This window comes from Engystomops pustulosus, chromosome 3 (assembly GCF_040894005.1).
Source record: "Engystomops pustulosus chromosome 3, aEngPut4.maternal, whole genome shotgun sequence".
Classification (NCBI taxonomy): domain Eukaryota; kingdom Metazoa; phylum Chordata; class Amphibia; order Anura; family Leptodactylidae; genus Engystomops; species Engystomops pustulosus.
Window position 1 is genome coordinate 184,765,499 of NC_092413.1, and position 27,240 is coordinate 184,792,738.

The 27,240-nt window shown below is 42.1% G+C and overlaps 1 protein-coding gene across 3 annotated transcripts in view; it reads right to left on the reverse strand.

Annotated features, from left to right (window-relative positions):
- Positions 1-27,240, reverse strand: part of NGEF (neuronal guanine nucleotide exchange factor) — a 158,904-nt gene that overhangs the window by 79,323 nt on the left and 52,341 nt on the right. For all 3 annotated transcript variants that reach the window (XM_072143272.1, XM_072143275.1, XM_072143273.1), the window contains one exon: positions 18,654-18,973. In XM_072143272.1, the coding sequence (XP_071999373.1) occupies positions 18,654-18,973 (320 nt within the window). The remainder of the gene's footprint in view (positions 1-18,653; positions 18,974-27,240) is intronic.

Below are 27,240 nucleotides of genomic sequence, written 5' to 3' on the forward strand. Positions count from 1 at the left end.
AAAATCCAAATGGAACGTTTGGCATATCGAGGAACATAAACATGTCCTCTACTAGTCCCTGTGTCAAAAAAGGCTGGGAACCAGTGCATTAGATTACAAGTTACACATTTTCAGCAGCTCCCTACAATCTGGCTATTCTCACAAAGGGAAGTCCACACACCCTGGTGAGTGCGGTCTTTATAACTTGCAGCTTTTATCCCACCACCATTCGTTAATGACTTTATCATTACCTGCCTATTAATAAGACATAACCAATCAATTAAATAAGCGAAAACGGGGTAACACAATACGACACTGCTCGGCCCCACCTATATTCAGGAGCATTCAATATCATGCAGACCAAGAAAGACATCATTGTGACCCCGTCACTCTGGTGGATATTTCTGTGCATATATTCCCCCTGTTAGTTACAGCAATGGCAGCATTTTGGTGTGGACTGTGACAAAACCCATTTGGAGAAGTCATTCTGTGAATGTGTATAGAGGATGCAGGATTAACATAAACACGTATAATCCTGCCTTATCCGATACTCATTCCAGTGTTTTTTCTACTGTTTGCAGATAGGTTGAACCCTGCGCTGATAAGAATAGCAATAACTACACTGGGTAATACAGCGTTACTGTTTAATCTGATGTAATCACCCTGGTAACAAACACTGACACAACAGCTCCAGACATTGCACACAGCATTCCGGAGAGATCCCCAAGAAAAATAACTACAACATATTCTATGGGGCTGTAATCACATCACTCCATGGGGAATAAGAAAAGTGTCCTTATTGTTAGAGGTGGAACTTCAGGGGGTGCAGAGGGTCACTACCCAATGGGGCAGATTTACTTAACCGGTCCATTCGCGATCCAGCGGCGTGTTCTCTCCGCTGGATTCGGGTCCGGCCGGGATTTATTAAGGTAGTTCCTCCGCCGTCCACCAGGTGGCGCTGCTTCGCTGAAAAGCATCGGAACGCGCTGGAGTTCACCGAGCCGGGCCGAGTGAATGTAAGTGCAAGCTCCGCGACAGATTTTTTTTTTTAAATGCGGCGGTTTTTCCGAATCCGTCGGGTTTTCATTTGGCCACGCCCCCCAATTTCCGTTGCGTGCATGCCAGTGCCGATGCGCCACAATCCGATCGCGTGCGCCAAAATCCCGGGGCAATTCAGGGGAAATCGGCGCAAATCAGAAATATTCGGGTAACACGTCGGGAAAACGCGAATCGGGCCCTTAGTAAATGACCCCCAATGTCATGAGACCTGCAAGAAAGGCCATCAATCTATCTACAACTTAGTCACTAGAGAACATCAATAGTTAGGCATAGTACATTGGACAGACAATCTAATGATGTCTAGAACCTAGCAGTCTGGACCTGGGTCCAGGAGATTCGGGGGTCCAAAAAAGGTATCTCTTAAACCTTCAAAGGGTTGCCCCCTTCCAGCCAATAATTGTTATTGCTTGTGTAATGAATAGTTATACAATTTTCCAAAATACTTTTTGTATCAGTTCTTCACAGATTCCTATATCTCTGCTTGCTGTCCTTCTACAGAAAGCTTCTATGTTTCCTTCCAGTGAACAGAAGCATGTCCATGGTCACACAGGTGCATCAGTATCAGTAATCTGAGCTGTGTGAAACTAACAGCTTGTGCACCTGTGTGACATCACATGACCATGGACATGATTCTATCTACTGGAACTTAGAAGCTTTCTATACAAGGACAGATCTAGAAATCTATAAAGAACTGATACAGAGAGTATATTGGAAAATTGTATAACTTTTGATCACACAAAAAATAACAATTACTTGTCGAAGACAGAATTCTAACAGTATATTATTGTTTCACTAACCATTAGCTGACTGAAATTGTGCCAAAATTTTGCACAAAATGTATCACAAACTATGCCCATTTCTCACAAGGCCGCACTGACCATGACGAGTGATCTACAATAAACCGCTACAACCCTTAACTGTGTTGCTAATTGTGCCAAATACAGATATTTTTCTAAATATTGATAAAAATCTACCCAATAGCTATAAACTATTGATATTTATTGTAAGTTCAAGTAAACTCTATAAACATTGTAATATCTAAACAAACAAGTCTCACTTTCTCCACTTACGTTGAGTCTTCTTATCCTCCCTCCTTCCTTCCAAATCTGCCTTTTACACTTTAAATTTCCACAGAATTCTCTCTTGCAATCAACAAGACAGAAGCTCATAGAGTTGTCACATTACATAGAGGTTCTATGCAAAGGAAATGGGGGTGCATTGGGTCCCAGCAACCAGGTCTCCTACAAAAATACTGCTCCATAGTCAACATATATTGTGAATGTGATAACAATACAAATCTTGTATCTATAATTGTAACTCATTCCAGCTGTCCATATGGATAACTTGATCAGCTGATCATAATGTACATACAGTATATGTAATAATATTCACCACCGAGCCATAATGCGTTTTCTAATACACCCAGATTTACATTTATGTAGGATTAACATTCTACTTAGTGTCAGGATGTTAGGATTATGCTAGAAAATGTACAATTTTAGTACAGTCTTAGTTTCTTTATGTAACTTTTTAGTTATAATTGGTAAAATAACATTGTAAATTGAAACAATGTTACTACATTCCGATTGTGGATAAAGTTAAGGAAAGCTTTAAGAACTATACCTTGATCAGAGCCTTAAATAGTCTATCCATAGCATAAGCCATCAATATGTGATTTATAGGCGCCACTCCTAGAGATCAGCTGCTTGATGCGGCTCACAGAGCTTATATGTTTAGTAATGGCTGATACTGTATTTCAGTCCCATTTACTTGAATAAATCCCAAAATACAGATATCCCCTTGTATAAAGCCACATGTAAATGGATTTGAATTGCAGAACAAAACAGAGTGGCACATATATACATGCTGCTAGAAAAGATGTAACATGTAACATTGTATGGTGGCATTGCAGTTAAGACTTCACTGATCATACAATCATTGTTACTTTTATTATTAAGGGAGGCCGCTGCTGGGACATGTTATTAGTGAGGGGAGGCCACTGCTGAACATGTTATTAATGAGGGGGGAGGGCCTCTGCTATCATGTGATTGGTTGCAGGTCTTTTAATGTGTTGCCGAGCAACAGGAGTAACTCCATCGCCGAGGATTTATCACGTGATTTGTCACATGACTCTAAACACGTCGCCAAGCAACAGGAAGCTATACATAGGACCGGAACTTTGAGATACACCGCGAACTGATATGGACACTACATGTTGCGAATAATAGCTGCCACTGGATGGGGAACTGCGAGGGTTTGGGATACATCATTACTTATTCCTTTTTCTTTGTTGATCGTTTTATTTACGCAATTGTAGATGTTGACATGTTATGTATAGTCCTTATGGGCTGGATCGGAAATGATCTCTTAGCAGGGGGTGGTTTGGGGAGGAGCTGTACTCACCTATAAAAGCACATGTCTGTCATTGTATTTTAGCCATGACTAAGGACAGTTGGTCTCTCCGAAATGTGTAGGTGATTGTCGTCCTTCTGAGTGGAATGTTTGTATTGCTATCCATGCACTAAATAAAGAAATCATTGGGAGTCGGGATTTTGGCTGGACCGTGCATTTTCTTCTATAGGGCCACTGCTGGACATGTTATTAGTGAGAGGCGGTAGCTGCTGAACATGTTATTAGTGAGGGGAGGGCACTGCTGGGACATGTTATTATTGAGGGGAGGCTGGAATGGGACATGTTATTAGTGAGGGGAGACTGGAATGGGACATGTTATTAGTGAAGAGAGACTGCTGCTGGACATGTTATTAGTAAGGGGAGGTCACTCCTGGACATGTTATTAGTGTGAGGAGGCTGCTGCAGGACATGTTATTAGTGAGTGGAAGCCACTGCTGGGCATGTTATTAGTGAGGGGAGGCTGCTGCTGGACATGTTATTAGTAAGGGGAAGTCACTCCTGGACATGTTATTATTGATGAGATACCACTGATGGGACATGTTATTATTGATGGGATGCCACTGATGGGACATGTTATTAGTGAGTGGAGGCCACTGCTGGACATGTTATTAGTGAGGGGAGGTCACTGCTGGACATGTTATTAGTGAGAGAAGGCCTCTGCTGGACATGTTATAAGTGAAGGGAGACTGCTGCTGGACATATTATTAGTGAAGGAAGGCCACTGCTGGACATGTTATAAGTGAAGGGAGACTGCTGCTGGACATATTATTAGTGAAGGGAGGCCACTGCTGGACATTTTATTAGTGAGCGGAGGCCACTGCTGGCGCATGTTATAGGTTAAGGGAGGTCCCTGCTGGACATTTAATTAATGAGGGGAGGCCACTGCTGGACATGTTATTAGTGAGGGGACGCCGCTGCTGGCGCATGTTATAGGTTAAGGGAGGTCACAGCTGGACATTTAATTAATAAGGGAAGGCCACTGCTGGACATGTTATAAGTAAAGGGAGACCGCTGCTGCAAATGTTATTAGTGAGGGGACGCCGATGCTGGACATGTTATTAGTGGGGGGACGCCGCTGCTGGACATGTTATTAGTGGGGGGAGGCTGCTGCTGGACATGTTATTAGTGAGGGGATGCCGCTGCTGGACATGTTATAAGTGAAGACAGGCCGCTGCTGGACATGTTATTAGTGAGAGTAGGTCACTGCTGGACAAGTTATTAGTGAGTGGAGGCTGCTGCTGGACATTTTATTAGTGAAGGGAGGCCACTGCTGGGCAATTTTAATAGTGAGGGAAGGTCACTGCTGGACATGTCATTATTGATGGGAGGCTGCTCATGGGACATGTTATTAGTGAGTGGAAGCCACTGGTGGGCATGTTATTAGTGAGGGGAGGCTGTTGCTGGACATGTTATTAGTGAGGGGAGGTCACTGCTGGACACTTTATTATTGATGGGATGCCACTGATGGGACATGTTATTAGTGAGTGGAGGCCACTGCTGGACATGTTATTAGTGAGGGGAGGCCACTGCTGGACATATTATTAGTGAAGGGAGGCCACTGCTGGACATGTTATAACATGTCCAGCAGTGCCTCCCTTTACTTATAACATGTCCAGCAGTGGCCTCCCTTTACTTATAACATGTCCAGCAGTGGCCTCCCTTCACTAATAATATGTCCAGCAGCGGTCTCCCTTCACTTATAACATATCCAGCAGTGGCCTTCCCTCACTAATAACATGTACAGCAGTGGCCCCCTCTCACTAATAACATGTCCAGCAGTGGCCTCCCTTCACTAATAATATATCCAGCAGAGGTCTCCCTTTACTTATAACATGTCCAGCAGTGGCCTTTCCTTAATTAATTAAATGTCCAGCCGTGACCTCCCTTAACCTATAACATGCGCCAACAGTGGCCTCCGCTCACTAATAAAATGTCCAGCAGTGGCCTCCCTTCACTAATAATATGTCCAGCAGCGGTCTCCCTTTACTTATAACATGTCCAGCAGTGGCCTCCCTTTACTTATAAGTAAAGGGAGACCGCTGCTGGACATATTATTAGTGAAGGAAGGCCACTGCTGGACATTTTATTAGTGAGCGGAGGCCACTGCTGGCGCATGTTATAGGTTAAGGGAGGTCACGGCTGGACATTTAATTAATGAGGGGAGGCCACTGCTGGACATGTTATTAGTTACGGGACGCCGCTGCCGGACATGTTATTAGTGGGGGGAGGCTGCTGCTGGACATGTTATTAGCAAAGGGAGGCCGCTGCTAGACATGTTATTAGTAAAGGGAGGCCACTGCTGGACATGTTATTAGCAAAGGGAGGCCGCTGCTGGACATGTTATTAGTAAAGGGAGGCCACTGCTGGACATGTTATAAGTGAAGGTAGGTATATACATATACACATATAAATGGACACACACACATATATTAGTATGTATATGTAAATTACGGAAAGGCCCAGCCAAAAGTTTGCTATGGGGACCACTAGTTACACCACTGCCTGCTATCCTGTCTTGTCTGAATGACAGGGATCTGTTCCAATCACCTTCTAGATCGGAACTACGACATCTCATAAAAGGTTTGCCTGCTATTTCCCCTGTACTTGCTATAAGTCATCTTTGGAGCTACATGGTGTTTATCTTGACTTGGCTTCTGTGACCATTCGCCTTTTTACTGACCATCCATTTTGATTATTGAGGACTGCATTGTCCTCTTGGTTCTGACCTGTATTTGTTGACTACTCTTCTTTGTTTGTGTTATCCAGTCTTTGTCTCTGATGTAGGAAGGGAACGTAGACGAGTAGTCACCCCTAAGGGTGGGCTGGGCATTTTGACAGCTGTGGAGGGGGTGTAGTCTTACTCTTCGTGTCTGTCCTCTAGTCCATCCAATCCTCACGACATTACACACGCTTTATAAAATGATGCTGAATAAAGTGATTTTTACGGCAGGTTTGAGATACTCCTGCATATTCTGCAATGTAGTGGATTTGATGAATTTTGTAAATGTGCATCCTTTTGAATTTATAATCACTTACACCATAAATCATGAGTGATATCTATGCCGACTAAGAGTCGAGTAGATTTCATTATAGTCGGATAGACTAAAAAGAAACTGGGGGTCATTTACTAAGGGCCCGATTCGCGGTTTCCCGACGTGTTACCCGAATATTTCCGATTTGTGCCGATTTCCCCTGAATTGCCCCGGGATTTTGGCGCACCTGATTGGATTGTGGCGCATCGGTGCTGGCATGCACGCGAAGGAAATCGGGGGGGAGGGCGTGGCCGAACGAAAACCCAACGGATTGCGTTCCGATGCTCTTGAGCGCAGCAGCGCCACCTGGTGGACGTCGGAGGAATTGCCTTAATGAATCCCGGCCGGACCCAAATCCACCGCAGAGAACGCGCCGCTGGATCGCGAATGGGCCGGGAAAGTAAATCTGCCCCACTGTGTTGTAACCAATGACAGAGCTGCTTTCATAATCCGTCTATGAAATTATCATTGCTTATTATAGGCAAGAAAGTCATATGTTCTTCTAGATAAGTTTCATCATTCTCCTTGTGTGACAGCCTAAAGATATTTCACGTGAACACACATTGAAGACTTGTCCTTGGGAGATGTCATGAATGATGATGATCCTGACCGATGCCTCAGACATATTTTTCACATGAATGATAAATGTCTGACTATTATAACAATCTTGTACCAGGTCAGACCTGTTATACATGTGCTCCGCTCGTTTAAGTCTAGAAAAAGATAATTATGCTTAACCATCTGTCACATAGTACACCTGTTTTACACATGTAACACATATTGATAAAAGTTTTTTTCAGGGAGTGTTCAGATGTCCAGACTTTACAGTGACAGGTTGATTCAGGGTTATGACCCCAGCATATGAGTATACTGCTAGTATTTTTTCCTACTGTACAGCTCTCACAGAGATATATGTTTTCGTCTTGGTTGTGGTTGAACTATTTATCAAGGCATAAATGGTAACATGGAATATAAAAAACGTTTTTGGGTCCGATTAACCTGGATTCAGCCACAGCTAATTTTCACCACAACATAAATCCTACAGCATGAAAAGATATTGTTCATGCTCATTTCTACCTTAAGAACACCCCAAAAGCTGACTAGCATAAATTCAGAGGGAGATTTATCATAATTCTCTTAGAGCAGAACTGTTCTAGTTGCCTACAGTGCACAGGCACCCAGGCTGGTGCTAATACCGCTTCTGAATATACATAGGGGGTCATTTACTAAGGGCCCGATTCGCGTTTTTACGTCGGGTTACACAAATTTTACCGTTCTGCGCCGATTTTCCCTTAATTGTCCCGGGATTTTGGCGCACGCGATCGGATTGTGGCGCATCGGCGCCACAATGCTTGCGATGGAAATCGGGGGCGTGGCCGTCGGAAAACCCGTTTGATTCGGAGAAATGCACCAATGTGTCACGCGCTTACCTGCACCAGGCCTGGCTTGGTGAACTTCATTGCACTCCGACGAAATTCAGCGCAGCAGCGACACCTGGTGGACGTCTGGGGAACTACCTTAGTGAATCGCCGGAAGACCCGAATCCTCCGCAGAGAACGCGCCGCTGGATCGTGAATGGACCGGGTAAGTAAATCTGCCCCATAGTTTTAAAAAAGAGAATTTTAGACTATATTGTATAAAAAAAGGCTATTATTAAAGCAGAATGTATAGGTTGTTGTCCATAACTGTAGGAGTAGCTTGGTTTCTTCATACACTCTTAGGGCACATTCACATGTACGTCCCCATAGACGGCAATAGCGGCGCGGCGCAGATACGGTGCCACACAAGTGTGGCACCGATCCGGGCCGCACACCGCAAAAAGATAGAGCATGCCCTATCTTTCGGCGTGTGTGCGCCCGTGCGCCGCTATTCTGTATGGAGGGAGGAGGGGTCACCTCCTCCTCCTCTCCAGCACACAGTGGTATGCCCGCACGGCGGGCATACCGCTGTGTGAATGTACCCTTACATGGCTCCTGCAGAGGGGTCGGAGTGGCATCACACTGCACTTGCTCTGTCCTGCCTCCACCTGCAGTTAGTGACAAACTTATGTGTATAGATACATGGACAGCAGTCTGTTACTGAAGAGAGATGCAGAGCAATGATAGCGATGATATTTTTTATAATGTTTGGCCTTCTAATAGTAAGGACCTACAATATATATGTAATACGCCACCCGATTTAGGGCACTGCAAAAAGCTGGCAGAACCACTTTGAGTGAATGGGTAACTTCATGCAATTAGGATGTACAAAGACAAGTTAATGCAGTTAATGAATATGTGTTCTTACAGCCCCACCTAGTAATATCTCCAGTGTGTACAACAAACACATTCTTCACAAGACACAGTAACATAGTTCCCTTTTTTCATGTGAAACTATATATATAGGATAAATATAGGTATATATGAAACAGAACTAGACATGAACTTCACATACCGTATATAAAAAGTTACAAAAATGTAATTAACTGAGCTCTGTTCAAACTTGAATATTTGTCTTTTATAGACATTTCTATGGGTGTAACATAACCTTTAAAAACATCACCAACATGTTATGGTGGCAACCAATTATTGGATGAAGCCATTGCCATTGCCAAGACTGCAATGTGGTCGACATGAATGGCTTCATGAGCTTCACACTGATGCATGATGTGTCATTGGATGGAGCACTTGGAGCTTATCTGCTCCTCCTCAGGAAGGTACAGTGTGACTATCACTGCAAATATGTTCATAATTGTCAATCATCTTTATATTATGTGCCATCAAAATGATTATTCTAGAAGCTAATAATGCAGAGACTATATCATTTGTAGGTAACGTGCTAATGATGATGCAGGTATGAGCTATGTATATTTATAAAAAAAATTTCCTTTGTAGGAAAAATCATTTGTCCATTTGTACTAGACAATGAGACTACACGAATCCTGTATAATAAACAACTAATGCCAAGGTCTTCAAATATGAAAATGTTTTTATTATTAAAATTTCTTTACAGATTTTGTGTAATTGACATTAATAAGGTTCTGAAGGACTCCTAATACTTAGGCTACATTCACGTGGATGTATGGACGATGTATACATATGGCCACAAGCTTGCAGTCGTACATACGTCCCCTATAGACAGCAATAGGTGCACTGAGTGATACGGTGCCGCACATGTCCTATCTTTCCCTGTGTGCACACCGTGTATCTCTATGGAGAGGGCCTTTTGGTCCTTTTTTGGACTGCCCTCCCTTACCTTTTCTGTTTATTGGATTGCTGTCTCATTTATGATCTTGTGTCTTTAGATGTCCTGTCTGGTAACACACTATAGTATATACACAAGGCGGGGTTGGCCTTTCACTTGCTGACTCCATTTGCCATCAATTTTCTAAGAAAGACTTTAAATTCTTGATGGCAGCATTCTGCTGAACTTGGCACACAACCTTCAGCAGAATATTTATAGACCCATTTTGGTATATGAATCGCTACCTAAGGCTGGATTCACACTACCGTTGCCCGCCGTACACACCGCAGCGCACGGGGAGAGGAGGAGGGGGAGAACACTGCTCACCCCCGCCCCTCTCCATAGGGATACATGGCGCACGGCGCCGTATGCCGTGCAAAAATAGGACATATCCTATTTTTTCACGGGGTACGGAACGGTACGGTGCCGCACGTGTGCTGCACTGTACCGCTCCCGTAGGGCGCCGTGCGCCCATTGCCGTCTATGGGGGACATATATCGGCCGTATATACGTCGGCCGTATATATACGTCCCCCTTGCGTTAGTGTGAATGCAGCCTAATTGTGTATTGTTACACTTCAGCCAATGTGACATTTGTAGATGCTTATTTATTTTATTTTAAAAAAATTGATTCGATGTAGACTCATATATATCCATGGCAACAGACTACAAACACACACTGGGGCACATGTATTATCGCATCTGTGCCAAAAAAATGACGGTATTTTAATGTTTTTTTGTGGCTCAGAACTGTTGCGGATCATTTATAATGAGTTTGCGCCAGAAAGAACAGATGTTTCTGACTATCCCGACACCTCCGTCTTTTTTTGGCGCAAGTTGGCGTGGCCTAACGTTTCCACATTATCCTCCACATTTATGTGTATTTTGTCAGCATTTTTAGGTGAAATTTTTGGCGCACGATAGACCAGCAAAAATTGGTCTGAGAGCATATTTAAGTCGCAGTCCATGAAAGATTTTGGCGCACACTTCATTACTGTCTGCATTTTTCTGGCGCACGACTGATTAATTCAGCCTACCCAGTAATCACTAACAGCCGTGCACCACTTTAATACATCGGGCTGTGCTTTGCGGAGACGCATCTCCGATGCCGACAGTCGTCCTTGCGGCACAATTAGTAAATCCCCCCCACTGTGTGGTCTGATGCTGCAATCATACTGCCACCTCTCCTCTACATATATTTTGTAGGTAAGCAATAAGTAGTGGGCAGATTGAAGGCAGTATGAATTTACCTAAAGGGAGTCTACCAGATCATGCAGGGAATGTTAGGTAGAGGCCATAGAAATCATGTGCTGCTGGTCAGTATATGTAATTTTTTGAGGTTCTCTTTTTATATTGTATAATATATGTATTGACTATTGTTACTACTGCTACATGATTTGACAATATAAAGGTTTAAAAAAAATTGTATTTAAGTGTTTTTCACTTCCTCATTTATTTTGTGATGCTTTATAACCCTGAATATCTGGGTAACCATGCCTTTGGTTGTGTTATTAGTAGCAGGACCCTGGAAACACACTTGTTGTAGACACAACTCAACTTTTTAGTTTTTATTTGCAGAAATTTTTAAATAAACCTGCTGCATATGCATATCCTAAGTGTTGATTACATTTTGCCTTTCTAGAGTGATTGTCATTTCTAGCACTGTTTTTTTCAACTGCTATGCCGAGTCATCACGATTAACAGGTCCCTCTGGGAATGAAAAATGTGCTTTTTTCTCCGCAATGCAAAGTCTTCGAGTGAATTCTCTTGTTCTTGCCAAAAATATACTGTGTGACTGATGTTGATGACAATCTCACATCGACGTCTACATAATGTGAGGAGCTAAGGAGCGCTGATGGCGCTTGCCACATGCATAGCTCCTAAACCTGACTACCCTCAGTAGGTAACACCTCATGGAGCAGGGGTACATGAAAGGAGTTCATAAAAGATGCATTGGCTGTATATAGTAGCAGTAGCCGGTATCACTGCAGGGAATGTAATAAATACATTCATTCACATCAGTCTCTGCTAGTTTGGAGGATATAATACATGGACATATGAACACTATGCACAGGCGTCACTGTGCTATTCTGCTAACTAAAACCTTAGAATCACATTAATCACCTCCACTGTTTGCATAAATACTTATACTTGGCAATTCTGGATCCTGTATCTATAGTTCATTCAAAGTTTAAAATTTCAAAAAATTTGCAAAAAAATATCCTGTATTTCTAGAATGCTGCATCGTACTGTTCCTATTATTCCTAGAAATATCCTAATTATAATATTAAAATTGACAACTAGGTTTTACCTCTCTCCTTTCAGTGGCAAATACTGGCAGCAACCATTGGACAATGTCAAACTAGGACACTCCCCCGGCTGGTAACGCCCAGTTGTCAATAGATAACTAAATTGTTGTATTACAGGGAATACAATTATGTACTAAAACATTTAGGAGAGCAAGTAGACATTAGCTATGGTCACCAAAAGTCCGTCTAATAGGTCAAGCCATTTTCACATAAAAACCTTTCTATCATAGTGAAAAAAAATACATATATTGTATATATGAATATATATTACAAAATAACATGCTTTTCATTTGCTAAGCAATTCATCTTATTTGACGGCTGAGTGATACTTTAAAGGAAATCTACCACCAGAATGAAGGATTGTAAACCAAGCACACTTACATACTGGTGTGTGCTCCCTCTGGCAGGATCTGCACTTCTGTTAGCTCCTTAAGCCCCTGTTTTTAAAATGATGCAAATGAGCCTGAGGGGCTCCAGGCTTCATTGACATTTATGGAGCCTGGAGCCCTTCAGGGTCATTTGCATCATTTTGTAAACCTTTTTTTAGTAAAAACAAGGTTCTAAGAAGCTAAAAGAAGAGCAAATCCCGCCAGCGGGGACACACACCAGTATGTAAGTGTGCTTGGTTTGCAATCCTTCATCCTAGTGGTAGATGTCCTTTAATAATGAATTTACTAGCACTGTATAAAGCCTTATTACAGAGCTGACAATGAGGCCACTTCCCCGATGAGGCCAGTTGTGAATTCATCACATCTTTTACATGGCACCTGACAATCACAATATGTGATTTTTTTCTATTTCATATTATGCTTAGGGTTTGTTCATACACTAATCTTTGCTCTATTGTTTTTCATTCTCTTCATGGTATGTATCCTTCATGTATTTGGGAGATTTCTAGACTTTCCATTTTCTATTAATATTATTGCACCTGACAAGTGTAGCAATAACTTGCTGTAGGTAAATGCAACCACTAAACAGGCGATGGTGAGGTATGAAGATTGCTATGAACATCAGTCCAGTTAGTTGGCCCTGAGGTGTGGGTGAAGCCAGAACTATGCCCGATAGTCCTTAAAATTTTGATAAGAACTGAGCAGATGTCTCACCAAACGTGTCTAATAGCAGTTGTGACACTAGCACTTTCTAAGTGTTTATGATAGTAACTCAGAAGTGTTTTCACACCTTAACTAGTAATTGTTTTCACATTACACAACAGATCTGATTTTAGCATTTCATCATTTATACAACAGGCTGGTACTGAGCCTAAGTGCTGCAGAGCAACTAAACTAACCACGACACATCAACGTCATAGCAGATACACCAAAATATGGAATTCTCTCATCTCTTTCTACAGCCAAGGACAGAGAACAATAGCCGTTAGAATGATGTGTCAGCACGAAGCCTGAGCAAAATGCATAAGAGCTATAGCCATAAACCAGCCATATACCGGTAACATTGAAATTAGGATCCATAGGAAGCATTATAACAGACATGGGGTGAGCAGCCATGCAAAAAGGGGGGCTACTTTATGTTGTATCTACATTCTCACGACTGTAGTGAGACATTGGGGGTCATTTACTAAGGGCCCGATTCACGTTTTCTTGTCTTGCTTTTGTGGTTTATAACTTGTACTTGGGATGTTTATACGCCGGGGCTTCTCTTGCCTAGCTATACCTTTTAGACCCTTCTCTGTTTGTTGAATCCGATTCACGTTTTCCTGACGTGTTACCCGAATATTTCCGATTTGCGACGATTTTCCCTGTATTGCCCCGGGATTTTGGAGCATGCGATCGGATTAAGGCGCATCGGCGCTGGCATGCACGCAACGGAAATGGGGGGGGGGGCGTGGCCGAACAAAAACCCGACGGATTCCGAAAAAACGCTGCATTTTTTAAAAAAAAGTGTCGCGGAGCTTGCACTTACCTTCACTAGCAATAGGCCGGTGAACTTGAGTGCATTCCGGGGAACTTCAGCGCAGCAGCGCCACCTGGTGGACGTCGGAGGAACTGCCTTAATGAATCCCGGCCGGACCCGAATCCACCGCAGAGAACACGCCGCTGGATCGCAAATGGACCAGGTAAGTAAATCTGCCCCATTATTTGAAATGATCAGAATTAGGTGTCTTGTCAGCTTCAGAAATGATTGTCCACTGCCGAATTTTACCAGTCTAATGTGAGCACTGGAACTAAACAGATGCTTCACTGGTATAAAGCAATGCTGAAACCAGCCCTACACTACATTCATGACATCCAGATAATAATATTAATCTTTATTTATATAGCATCACCATATTCCGTAGCGTTTACACATCATAATGTATTTAAGGGGCCTAAAACTTATCCCTGGTAACCCTATTCTTTTGCTTTCTGGACCAAAAAAGCCAACACAAGAGGCGACTGGCCGCAACTAACCTCCTTAAACAAACCTCCTCATGATGCATCTACTTTGTGAAGTGCACCAGTCCCTCCTGCAGCAAAACAGCCCCACAACATGATGTTGCCACCCCCGTGTGTCACAGGTGGGGCTTGCAAGCTTCTTCCTTTTTCCTCCAAACAGTTAAATTTTAGTTTCGTGAGATCACGTGTCTCTAAAAATGGTCTCAAAAAGGTCTTTGTTCCTGTGTGCATTTTCAAACGTTAATCAGTTTTTTAAGCTTCTTTTGGAGAAATGGCTTCTTGGCAGTGCTGTTTTTCAGCCTATGTTAATACAGGACTCGTTTCACTGTGGACAATGACACACTCTTACCAGCTTCAGCCACCATCTTCACAAGATCTCTTGCTTTTGTTCTTGGGTTGATACGCGCAATTTGGACCATAGCAAATTCATCTCTGGGACACAGAAGCCGTCTCCTTCCTGAGCGGTAAAATGGCAGGGCATTCCCATCTTGTTTGTATTTACATATAATACATTGTACAGATAATCAAGGCACATCCAGGTATCCAAAAATGAACCAGGCTCGTGCAAGTCCACAATTCTCTTCTTCATATCTTGGCTAATTTCTTTAGACTTTCCCACGATTTTACACAAAGAACCAGTGTGTTTCAATTTTGATTAACTCAGATATTAAAATAAACCACAATATTCAAAAGACATGACATCATCATAAAGGTGTTCCAAATTTTTTAAATACATCGTAATCTTAGTTCATGTAAACTTTGTAGAAAATCATAAAAATGCCTTAAAAATGCTCTCTCTCTCTCTCTCTCTCTCTCTCTCATTATTCTGGCATTTGGCAAATATAAATCGTTTTTGGCAATCCCAAAATAGGAAAGGTTTATTCTGACGTCATGTCAGATAGTGAGAACAACATGCAAGTGTGTCGTTTTATATAGTATATGTAAACTTCTGGTTTCAAATATATGTTTAATGTATAAAAAAGGGTTCACTTGACCTAATGGTGTCATTCTTTCATCCTTTGGGCTGGTATACAATGGTAAACCATCACAAGTCTTTGCTGATACGTCTTTGGTCTTGTAAAAAAAAAACAATAAGCTTTGTTCTTAAGTTGAATTTGTATGTAAGTCGAAACTGTATATTTTATAATTGAAGTTCTAGACACATTTTTTTCTTTTGTCCCAGTGACAATTGGAGTTTCAAAATTTTTGCTGTAATTGGAACAGGGATTATCAATAAAGCTTAACATCTGATCATTGCAGTCTGGGACTATAGTAAAGCATCCAGATAGCTTCACAGTGGGCAGAGGGGTCCGTCTGTAACTATGGGTTGTCTGTAAGTCGGGTGTCCTTAAGTAGGGGACTGCCTGTACCAGTCCAAAGACAACTGTGCCTGGTTTAGTGTCCTAAAACAGTGGGATGTAGGTGCCGACATCAAATCTTCACCCCTTTAAATTTGTATTATGAAGTTCTTATGTAACACAATGGGGCAAATTTACTTACCCGGCCCATTCGCGATCCAGCGGCGCGTTCTCTGCTCTGGATTCGGGTCCGGCCGGGATTTAAGAAGGTAGTTCCTCCGCCGTCCACCAGGTGGCGCTGCTGCGCTGAAAGTCATCTCATCGCGCCGGAATCCACCACCTCGGGCCAGGTGAAGGTAAGCGCTCCCCAAGCGACACTTTTTCGGTTTTTAAATGCGGCGGTTTTTCCGAATACGTCGGGTTTTCGTTCGGCCACGCCCCCCGATTTCCGTCGCGCGCGTCCCGGCGCCGATGCGCCACAATCCGATCGCGTGCGCCACAATCCCGGGGCAATTCAGGTACAATCGGCGCAAATAGGAAATATTCGGGTAACACGTCGGGAAAACGCGAATCGGGCCCTTAGTAAATGACCCCCAATGCCTTTAAGTTCCTACTGATGGCTATGTATTTTTTTCTTTTATACTGCAGTTTTGTTCGGTCCAGGGGGACATCGGGACGAGACCCTGTGTCTCCCTGTCAGAGCTTTCTTTAGAAACATGCTTTTACTGATGAGACTGGTGCGGTGGAGGAGAAAGGTTAATAATTGTTGGAGACAGATAACATGATAACATTGTAATGCTGTCTCATGCATTTGCTATGGACACTCTTTATCTGACATTCATGCTTTCATGAGAATGGAATTCTTTGATTCTATGAAACTTTGCAATTGTTTTAAACTTTACAAATTCATGAAGCTGAAGTCGCTTTAATTCCAGACCGTGCTCTGTATTTATACATTTAAAGAGAGCATTGTCTAAAATTATACACCGTCATTTCCCTGCTCATCCATTCACCATTCTTCCTACCCTACCTAACACTATGTTCTCTTACAATGCAGGGTCTGCTCACGTCACATTGTTGTTTTAAAAGAGACCTGGTGGAAACCAGTAGGTGGACCGGAACGGCACCAGACTAGAAGATGGGTTGTAAGAGGTGGGTGATCTTCTGTGCTAAGACAAGAGGTCCACACATGGAATTTTTTTTCCATATTTTTATTATTACATATATTAAATGTTTCTGAGGTGAACTACCCCTTTATCAAATCTGAGGGAGAAAGATCATTGTTCCCCCATCTTCTAGTCTGGCGCCATTTCAGTCCATCTTTTGCTATTCATTGAGTGCAACATCAAGCACACAAGTCCAGACAGTTGGGCAGCCGGATAGAGATCATTAATTCAAGGCTCCACAAAAAAAAGTATCCAAAAATAAGCCTCCATCTACAGGGGGCGGCTTAGCAGGTTTGTATTAACCCAATAATATCACCATAGAGGGGTGCCATCTGGCCATTTTGTTTTCTTCCCAATATTAAAGAAAGTGGACTTGTGAAATTCCATGCAGTTGGAATTTCAGATCCCAAACCCTTTCACATTAGATGTGTTGGTCTAGGGACTTGAGTTCCCTTATGACTCCCAGAACATTGACATAGTAAAGCCCTTTGGGACCCTAAGCCCCAGCTGCATGACAGCATGCTGGAAGTTTAGCTTGCCCAAATAACTAACCAGTTTCCATTACTGATGAGATGTAATTTCCAAGTTATACACACGATTCCAACAATAAAGACAGAGATATCTAGTTATATGTCCTCAGTTAACAGTTAGTCTCTAACACACTATCCCGTTACATATGGAAATTTTCACACGTTTTGAATTAATACAGAGTGCACCTCTTAAAGGGGTATTTCCAACTCGACATTTTATTTGATTCATTTTCACACACATTTTCATTGTTTCAATTGGATGTTTTTAAAACATGTTCCTGTGCGAAGATAATTTCCCATAAATGTAGTCATATAGTCCCTTAAAACTGTCCTTGGATATCCTTGGACCACCACTGCTGGAGCTATTGTACAAAAAACAATTGTTTTGCATGTGAAATGTCTGTGAATTACTGCATGACCCACATCCATCCTGTGGTAATCATCGAATTCAGGTGGCCGGGCGGGGATAGCACATGTGTGGTCACCATTGCAGAGTGTGGGGGTGGTCATATCCAAGAACAAAAAAACTAGCCATGTTGTCCCGTAGAAATGAGATAGCTGTTCTTGGATATGACCACCCTCACACTCAGCAGTTATGACCACACATGTGCTATCTCTGCCCAACCACCTGGATTCGGTGATCATTACTACCGGATGGCTGTGGGATATGCAGTAACTCCCAAACAATTGGCTGAAAGTGGTTGCTGGCTTGTTTCTTTAAAGGAATCTTTAAAAAGTATATAATCAAAAATGTTATTCTATATAAATATCACACAGATAAAGAGCTATGTACACTTGTTATAGACAGAGAAAAGAATGTTGCTCGCTCATTAAACGGTTAAGGTTGTTGTTGTTGTAAAGTGAACACCTCATATTCCACATCTAGAAATGATAATCATTGGGTTTTGCCATCCACTAAACGAAAGTCTAAGAATAATTTTCTTATGACACACACCAATAATTCTAATTACATCTGAAATGACGGTTACTTATTCCTTTCCCCAAGCATAGAAGGAAGGTCACATCAATATTCAATATTATTTGTGAATCATCCCAACTGGATAGACACCAGTGACAAATGCCTGAATATAAATGAGATCTTCTGCTGCTGGAGTTTTGGGCCTCTAGTGCATTTGAGGCCCATTATTGTATCAGACACTGGGCCCCCTGGTGGACTGGTGGACCGTAGCCCAAGTACTATTACAGCTTCAGCTTCCCTTATTAAAGCCAATCAAGTATTCCTCAATCACTCACCAGAATCCTGAGTCTCCACCTCCATAGAGTCTCTGCTGCTCCCTCTGTCTCTCCGATGCTTCCGTGCCCTCATCGAAGTATAAAAACGCGAGTGCCGGCGGATAGGGATGTAACGGGGCTGCTCACTGCCCTCCATGTTTTCTTCATCTGCTTCCTCTTCTTCTGAGATCTGGTGCTGCTTCATCCCAAAGGCCTGTGTTTGTGTCCGTGGGCCCAGTCGTAGTATGCTTTCTGCTCCAATAGTAAAACGCCTCATCTCTCCACCGTACTTTAATATGCAGTAAATAGGAGATCCGTCTTCATTGCAGATTATAACATGACTGTGGGAAAAAGTGATACATACACACAATTAACAATTACATATAAATACAAATGTAGGGTTGCTGTTCCAACAGGTCTGGTGATGAAATTTACACCACCACCAATCATCCACTTTGCCAATTGGGTTAGTTAATGTCCATGGGTGGGTCTGTCTCTATAGAGATTTACATTAAACAGCACTTTGCAACTATTATACCCATGTTTACAATAACAACATCAGTAAAGAGTTTTTATGTTCTCTCCATGTTTTCGTGGGTTTCCTCCGGGTCCTCCGGTTTCCTCCCACACTTTAAAACATACTGGTAGATTGATTAGATTGTGAGCCCCATTGGGGACAGGGATCAATTTGGAAAACTCTGTGCAGAGCTGCGGAATCTGTGTGCACTATATAAATAAATAATTATTATTATTATTTATATGGACCTTTGTTATCCCCGGAACATTAATGCATATTACTTCTTCTAGCATCTGATTCACTTTGATAACATATCTGGGACCCATGATATGAAAAAGATTAGGAGCAGGTGGTTGCTGATGCCAATGAACAGTGTTGTATTCATCATAGTATCATAGCAGATAAGGCTAAAAAAGGCATCAGACTTTCAAATCCAAACTAAAAATGATGCAGCGTTGATCCAGAGGAAAGTAAAAAACCTGGAATAATTCTCTGGATCAACATCAAATTAACAAAATGTGGAGGGATGCTCCCTTTTGTGGTCACAGGCCTAGGTATAAGAGATCATTGCAATAAAAGGTAAAACCTCTATTGATACACTAATAAAGAAAGTAATAAAAACAAATCACAGTCAACTGGGTTTTTCTCTTGTCGGCATTTACACTTAATTTAAATTATCTGCCATATACATACAGTACATGTCTTCAATTGGATGTTATTTTAAAAAAATGCACCTGTGTGAAGATAATTTCCTATAAATGTAGCCATAAACAAGAAAGCTGTCCTTGGATGCGACCACAGCCACACTCTGACAGCGGTGGCCGTGCATGCTCTATTGAGGCACCCGACAAACGGGAATCAGTGTTTATTACACCAGGACAGCTGTGGGACATCCAATAACTCCCAGACATTTCATATGTAAAAAGTATTTTTTTCTTTATGTAACTCTCCAGCGGCAGTGGTTGTATCTGAGTACAACAATCTTGTTTCTAAGGGACAACATGACTACTTGTAGGAAATTATCACCACACAATCAAACTGAAGAAATGTATTTATATAGCAGATGAATTCAATTAAATGTCCATACCCAGATGAGAAAACCCCTTTAAGGACATATTTACTATTAGGAATTAAAGATCCAGGGGAGAAGGTGTGCAGGCCAAATATTGTTCATGTGTTTCAGATGGAGATAAGGGGTACAAAACTACATAGGGACAGGGGCATAACTTGAGGGGGTGCAGAGGGTGCGATCGCACCCAGGCCCAAGAGGTTTAGGGGGCCCTTATGGTGTCACTTTTCCATATTAGAAGACTATTCCTATAAACCATACATTATAGCCGGGGGCCTGGCACAGACTTTGCACTGGGGCCCATCAGCTTCTAGTTATGCCACTGTAGAGAGACATCATTTCTATGGGTTTACAATCTGGGGTTAGTCAAGCTGTGGTACAAACCCACAGGTTTCGGTGCGACCGTAAGGGCTACCGCCGTTCCGCATGGTCCCGACCATAGTGAGTAAACTACCGAATATAGTATTTAAAAATTTGGTATTTAAAAATCAGTATTAAACAAAGACTATAACAAAGGCACAATAGGTACTTGTACACTGTGTGGTGTCACAACCTCTATTACTGGTGACCTGTAGAGGATTCAGAGACTGTTATGATTAGCAGCCATCAGGCTATAGGCCATTTGGCGTTACAGAGCAGGATATGCAACTGTTTGTTATTTGTTACTCACACTTTTATTGGAAGAGAAACAAATCAGTTATGTTCCTTTAAACCTGATAAAAACTGGGTGGAAAGCATGTGATAACGCTGCCATGCATGGAGTTCACCTTTATTTATTCTGCCAAGCGCTGGCAGAGCTCAATATTTGCGTGAAATGTGCCAAGCATAAGAAACAAGATGAACTTGTTTTCTGCGTTGCACTGACAAATATATAAATGAAGTTTTCACCCAGATTTTATGAGATGAAGTATTTGGTTAGTCAGACACTGAAGCACTAATCTTAAAGATGTTTCTTAGTGAAGCTTAAAATAGGAACAGAAGTACTTGAGTGGTTTTCATTCGTGTACCGGGGCTTATAACTAGAAATTCCGTGACTATCAATGTCAGGGCAGCAAGGATTCATCACAGGACCGTCTGATAACTATTCCTGAAAGGCAGGGGCCATGGATCGTATGACTTTACTTACTGTACAATCCAGACCTGGCCTAAACACTAAATTTGAAGTTTACCTTTATTTCTAAAATTACATGAGGTTTGACAACCTATATGCCCCAGTGCCTCAACCTATATGCCCTCCCTGGGAACCCATTAAAGGGATTTTCAAGGAATTTTATATCAGTGACCTTACACAAAACATCTTGGGCACAACATCTTGTTTCTCTTCTGTTAACCATGGTTATCTCTAAAGAAACATGTGCAGTCATCATTGCACTGCACAAAACTGGCCTAACTGGGAAGAGTATCCAAGCTAGAAAGATTGCAACAATCTATTACATCATCAAGTAATTCAAGGAGAGAGGTTCCATTGCTGCCAAAAAGGCTCCAGGGTGCCCAAGAAGGATCAGCTAGCGCCAGGACCGTCCCTTAAAAGTGTTTCAGCTTTGGGATCGGGCTACCAGCAGTGCAGAGCTTGCTCAGGAATGGCAGCAAGCAGGCGTGAGTGCATCTGCATGCACTGTGAGACTGCGGAGACTCTTGGAGCAAGGCCTGGTGTCAAGGAGGGCAGCAAAGAAGCCACTTCTCTCCAGAAAAAACTTCAGGGACAGACTGATATTCTGCAAAAGGTACAGGGAGTGGACTGCTGAGGACTGGGGGAAAGTCATTTTCTCTGATGAATCCCCTTACTGATTGTTTGGAACATCTGGAAAACAGCTTGTTCGGAGAAGACAAGGTGAGCGATACCACCAGTCTTGTCTCATGCCGACTGTAAAGCATCCTGCAACCATTCATGTGTGGGGCGGCTTCTCAGCCAAGGGAATCGGCTCTCTCACAGTCTTTCCTAAAAACACATCCATGAATAAAGAATGGCACCAGAATGTCCTCCAAGAGCAACTTCTCCCAACCCTCCAAGAGCAGTTTGGTATTCAACAATGCCTTTTCCAGCATGATGGAGCACCTTGCCTTAAAGCAAAGGTGATAACTAAATGGCTCAGGGAACAAAACATAGGGATTTTGGGTCCATGGCCTGGAAACTCCCCAGATCTTAATCCCATTAAGAACTTGTGGTCAATCATCAAGAGACGGGTGGACAAACAAAAACTAACAAATTGTGACAAAATGCAAGCATTGATTGTACAAGAATGGACGGCTATCAGTCAGGATTTGGTCCAGAAGGTGATTGAGAGCTGCCAGGGAGAATTGCAGAGGTCCTGAAGAAGAAGGGGCAACACTGCAAATACTGACTTGCTGCAGTAACTCATTCTAACTGTCTATAAAAGCTATATTTTACTCATAATATGATTGCACTTGTATTTCTGTATGTGATAAAACATCTGACAAACCAGAGAGCAACAGATCATGTGAAAATATAATATTTGTGTCATTCTCAAAACTTTTGACCAAGACTGTAGTAAGTTAAGCGCTCCTTCCCTACTTGCTATATTCACATCAGTAACACCTGGCGCACACCTCTCTATAGTGGGAGGTTACTTCTGATTGTCCAAGAGGAACTAGCCTATTTTCTTCATGTGCAGTGTACTGGAGACATCATTGTAGCTGGTCTCCCCCCTCCAGCCCAGGGACAACTGAGAACTGCAGATAGAGCTTGCAGAGGTGGAAAATTCTGGATATGCCATGTAATGGCCTGAGATGGTGATCCTACTCATGTACCCATACACACATCAGCTTACCCTTAAAAAATCATCTGAAATCTTAGGAACACTTTAGGTATTTGTTTAGATTAGAGGCATTTGAGAAATGACCTTTCGTGTTAGGACAACGGAAATACTTTCTCTTACCCTACTAACTGTGTTCCTTAGTAAACAGATATTTCTACCTGTTATTCTACTTTCTGCATGCGTTATGTTGCTGTAGTAAACACCAGTTTAACTCCTGGTTTCCATGCTGTGTGTCTCCAGCTGCCTTTAGGAACTACCAGTACCTGGCCACACTTGTATTTCTGGCCTTCTGACGATATTATAATAAGTATGTTCTCTATTTAACAATACAAAGCAGAGTCATAATGTACCCAGGTCTCTGCTTGTTGCCTAGGGCCAAATGTTCAAATAACAGAAGTGTAGAACAATACTGGTGGTGCACATAAGGCCTCCAAATCCAGATAATATAAGAGGCTGGATAATGCTGGAGAAAGTTTCTATCTATCTATCTATCTATCTATCTATCTATCTATCTATCATCTATCTATCTATCTATCTCATATCTGTCTGTCTGTCTGTCCATCTCATATCTATCTATCTATCTATCTATCTATCATCTATCTATCTATCTATCTATCTATCTATCTATCTATCTATCTATCTATCTCATATCTGTCTGTCTGTCTGTCCATCTCATATCTATCTATCTATCTATCTAGCTAATTCCAAAAAATAATCCATATTCTCATCATCAATACCCACTACGATTATAAAGTAAAGACAGTCTAGTATTAATTTATGATTCCCGATACAATCCATGGTGTACATATTTAGAGCTCAGGAACACTTCAGTGAATACACATCAGTGGCCAGAAATCAGGATCAACAACACAAACCCAGATCAAACAGGAGCCTGCTGCTGCCAACATGCCTGACGTGACTGCAACCACTGTGACCAAAGAGATTTTACAAGTCTCTAAGGAGAAGCTCTGATTTTTCTCTTTGCGTTCTTATCCTTAAAGCCGAGGAAGAAACTAATATTGGGATAATAAGTAACGCTCCGCTTGCAGTGGTAATTGGTTAGTAAATAAATCCCACTTATAATGGGATTCTACCGGTATTACAGTACTGTATAAATAATAATTCCCTAATATATTATCAGGAGAACTTTGCTGAGGGGTTGATCTGTTTGCTCAGCAGATTATAGCTGCCATTTACAGTCGTCTGCAATCAGTGGATCGCTGAGCACATATAGGCTGATATGTTGTGATGTGGTCAGAAGGAAAAGGAAGTAACTGGTTAAAATGTTGAGATTCCTGCATTATAGGAGCCAATCTATATCACTGAGTGGTTGAAAAAGATCGCAACTTAAGTATTTACTGTGGTTTCATGTAGGTTTTCCAGGACTGTTTTTCTATAGGTACATAAAGATTGTCCTGGGACAACTGTGACAGAACAGTGTGGTGGGGGGTCAAACTTTTCTCTGGACGCTAGACATGCCTTATCTGCCTGTGGGTGAAATGCTGGGTACATGTAGGTCAGTGTTAGGGACTCTCTAGTACTTTGGAATGAATACCTACTATTTTTTCCCTATGGATTATGAATTATGAAGTATAAAAAAAATCTTTAAAAAAATCATATGGACTCAAAAGTACAGTATTAAAAAGCTGGAAAAGCCACAAATGTTACATGGACATGTGCATAAAACCATAGGCTGCAATTACACACGTTTACAGTTTTGGTAACTGTTTCCAAATCCAGAATGAAGCAAAAAATATTTGTTATCATTTTTTGGTGCCACTTTAATAGTTGTGACACTTTGTAACTCTGATTGGACGTTCAGGGGAAAAGTGCAATCCAAAAAGAATGCCTAAAGAATGGAGTGATAGGTCTACTCTCTTTTGTATCCAATCGTCTCTTCAGCTAAAGAACCTGCATAAAAACTGCAACAAATCCTGCATGTGTGATACCACCCTTTAGGTAAACAAGCATAGGCAATTATTGTGCCACACACATTAGAAATTGTCACGGGTGCTCCTGCCACCCATCTCCCGGAGCGCAGGCGCACCCGTGCCCCTCTCCACTGCTCTGGGACCACGGCGATTCACTCACCTCCCCACTCTGGCAGCACGGCGCGCGCATCCCCGCTTCCAAGGGCGGCATCTTCAAGAAATTTAAGGGGCCATCGCACCAATAATTGGCGCTGGCTGGCCAGCCATATTGCTTAAATTTCCAGCCCCTTCCTGTGTTTTCACAGAATGAATTTCGTTAAGTTAGTATAGCTGAAATAATCGATGGGGTAGTCCAAAGTTCACCCAATAGGAAATATCAATGGGATATTTCTACTAATTCCTCCAATTCCTACTAATCATGAGAATAGGCGTCACTTTCCCCCTAACTGACAGAGCAGCCGGTTGGGCATGTGTCCTGCTGCTCCATTCAATGTCAATAGCAGTGCCAAAAATAGCCAAGGACAATGCTCTAGGAGAATGTGGAAGATTGCCAAGTGGTTACTTGTGGCACTTCAATAGATACTTCGAAGGAGCAGCAGGACACATTTTCAAACTTCCATAAAGTAAGAGAAGTGGGACCTCCCTTCTCTTGATTGGTTGGGGTACAAGCAGTGTGACCCCTACTGATTGGGCTGCTATCACATATCCTGGGTATTGTGGATAACAATTAAACCTGGAACAACAAATGTAAAACAGGACACCCTGGCCAAGCATAGCCATGGCTAGTTTCTGGATTGGCTTCTCAGCCACTTGGTGCATAACTCCGAGTCCAGAACAACGCGCTGAATGCCGAACCTACACTTTGGGTCCGCTCATCTCTAATTGTGATCATTCTTTTACCCCATGGCAACACCACTCAGAAGACCCAGCTTTCCAAGAACTCTAACAATTTATTTATCCAAAACATTGGACTTCAATTGGCAGCAGCAAAGGAGCCATTGTCCTTCACAAGTTAATGAGCGTCTACAGGAGATGTGTCTCAACTTTCACAACACTTTGGTAACAGTTTGTATTGGGTAGGAGTGGCATATACCTACTGCACCAACTATTCACACTATGGAAAACTACAGCTTATTGTGGTTGAAACTTAACCTTGGTATAAAAAGCATCAAATCTGGCACTATTATGTTGCATTTCGGCATAGAAGGAGTGAAGTAGCTTGTGCGGTGATGTTACAGCACAGGTATCTAAATAATTTGCTAAAAACAATCCCTTTGCTTTTTTTACATAAAAAAATTAGTACCTACATACTCTGAAGATGTCATGTTTTGGGTTACAACCCCTTATCAGATCAGCTCCCTTTAATTTGAATGGGAGAGTTAAACTGCAGCTACTCAGTTCAACCATTGTAGTAAGGATGGAGCTATCTACTTCCTACTTTCTATTTCAGAAAAAAGGGAGGTATTTTGGGAGGTTGCTGGGTGTCAGACCCCACCACTCTGACATTGATAAGCTACTCTAAGGATATTTCATCAATATTTTTAGCCAAGAAAACACCTTTAAGCCATAATCTATAGTCTCTGAAGATGTTATAAACTACTCAAAACAAGCAGGATAATCCATTAGATCTTCATTCCATAGGGAGTTTTTGATTGACGCATTTCTTTGAACACTGTTTATATGATACCAGTTTATGGGTCGCAAACTACCAAGACGTAACAGTTTCCTTTGTAGATATTGCAGGGAATGGAAGGAGTGCGGTGCCTTGCACCAAAATCTCGGAGGATTGTCCCTGGTCTGACCTCACACAAGGTCCAATGTACACGGCGTCCTCTGATGGCACAACTCTGCAAACAACCGCTCTGGTCACAGCTGCCTGGATATGCTAACTGTACTACAAGTTATAATACTCCCCGTGTAATATAATTCACAGAGTGGGGGTCCCCTGCTGAGTGGAATTTTGCTCACTCCCCACTTCAACATTACAGAGAACCCACCCAAATTAAAACTAACTAGGTCCATTCATGACACAGACAGAGAGAGGTGAGAGCCGGCCAGTGACATGTGACTACAGGTGTGTACTCTGACGTAACATGAGTCATTCACCTGTACTGCTCCACATTATAAATAGACGCATACAGGTAAAACTGGGCAGGGTCCGTAACCTAAATTCTTTGCCATAAGCTGAAATTATATCGTGTGATACCGAGTAATGGAGATCAGTGAATTGTATATTCTCGTCCTGGAGACAACCATATTCAGTCCAATTTTTGTTTTTCTTTTTCAACATATAGCCTAACTCTCATCTGCTCCA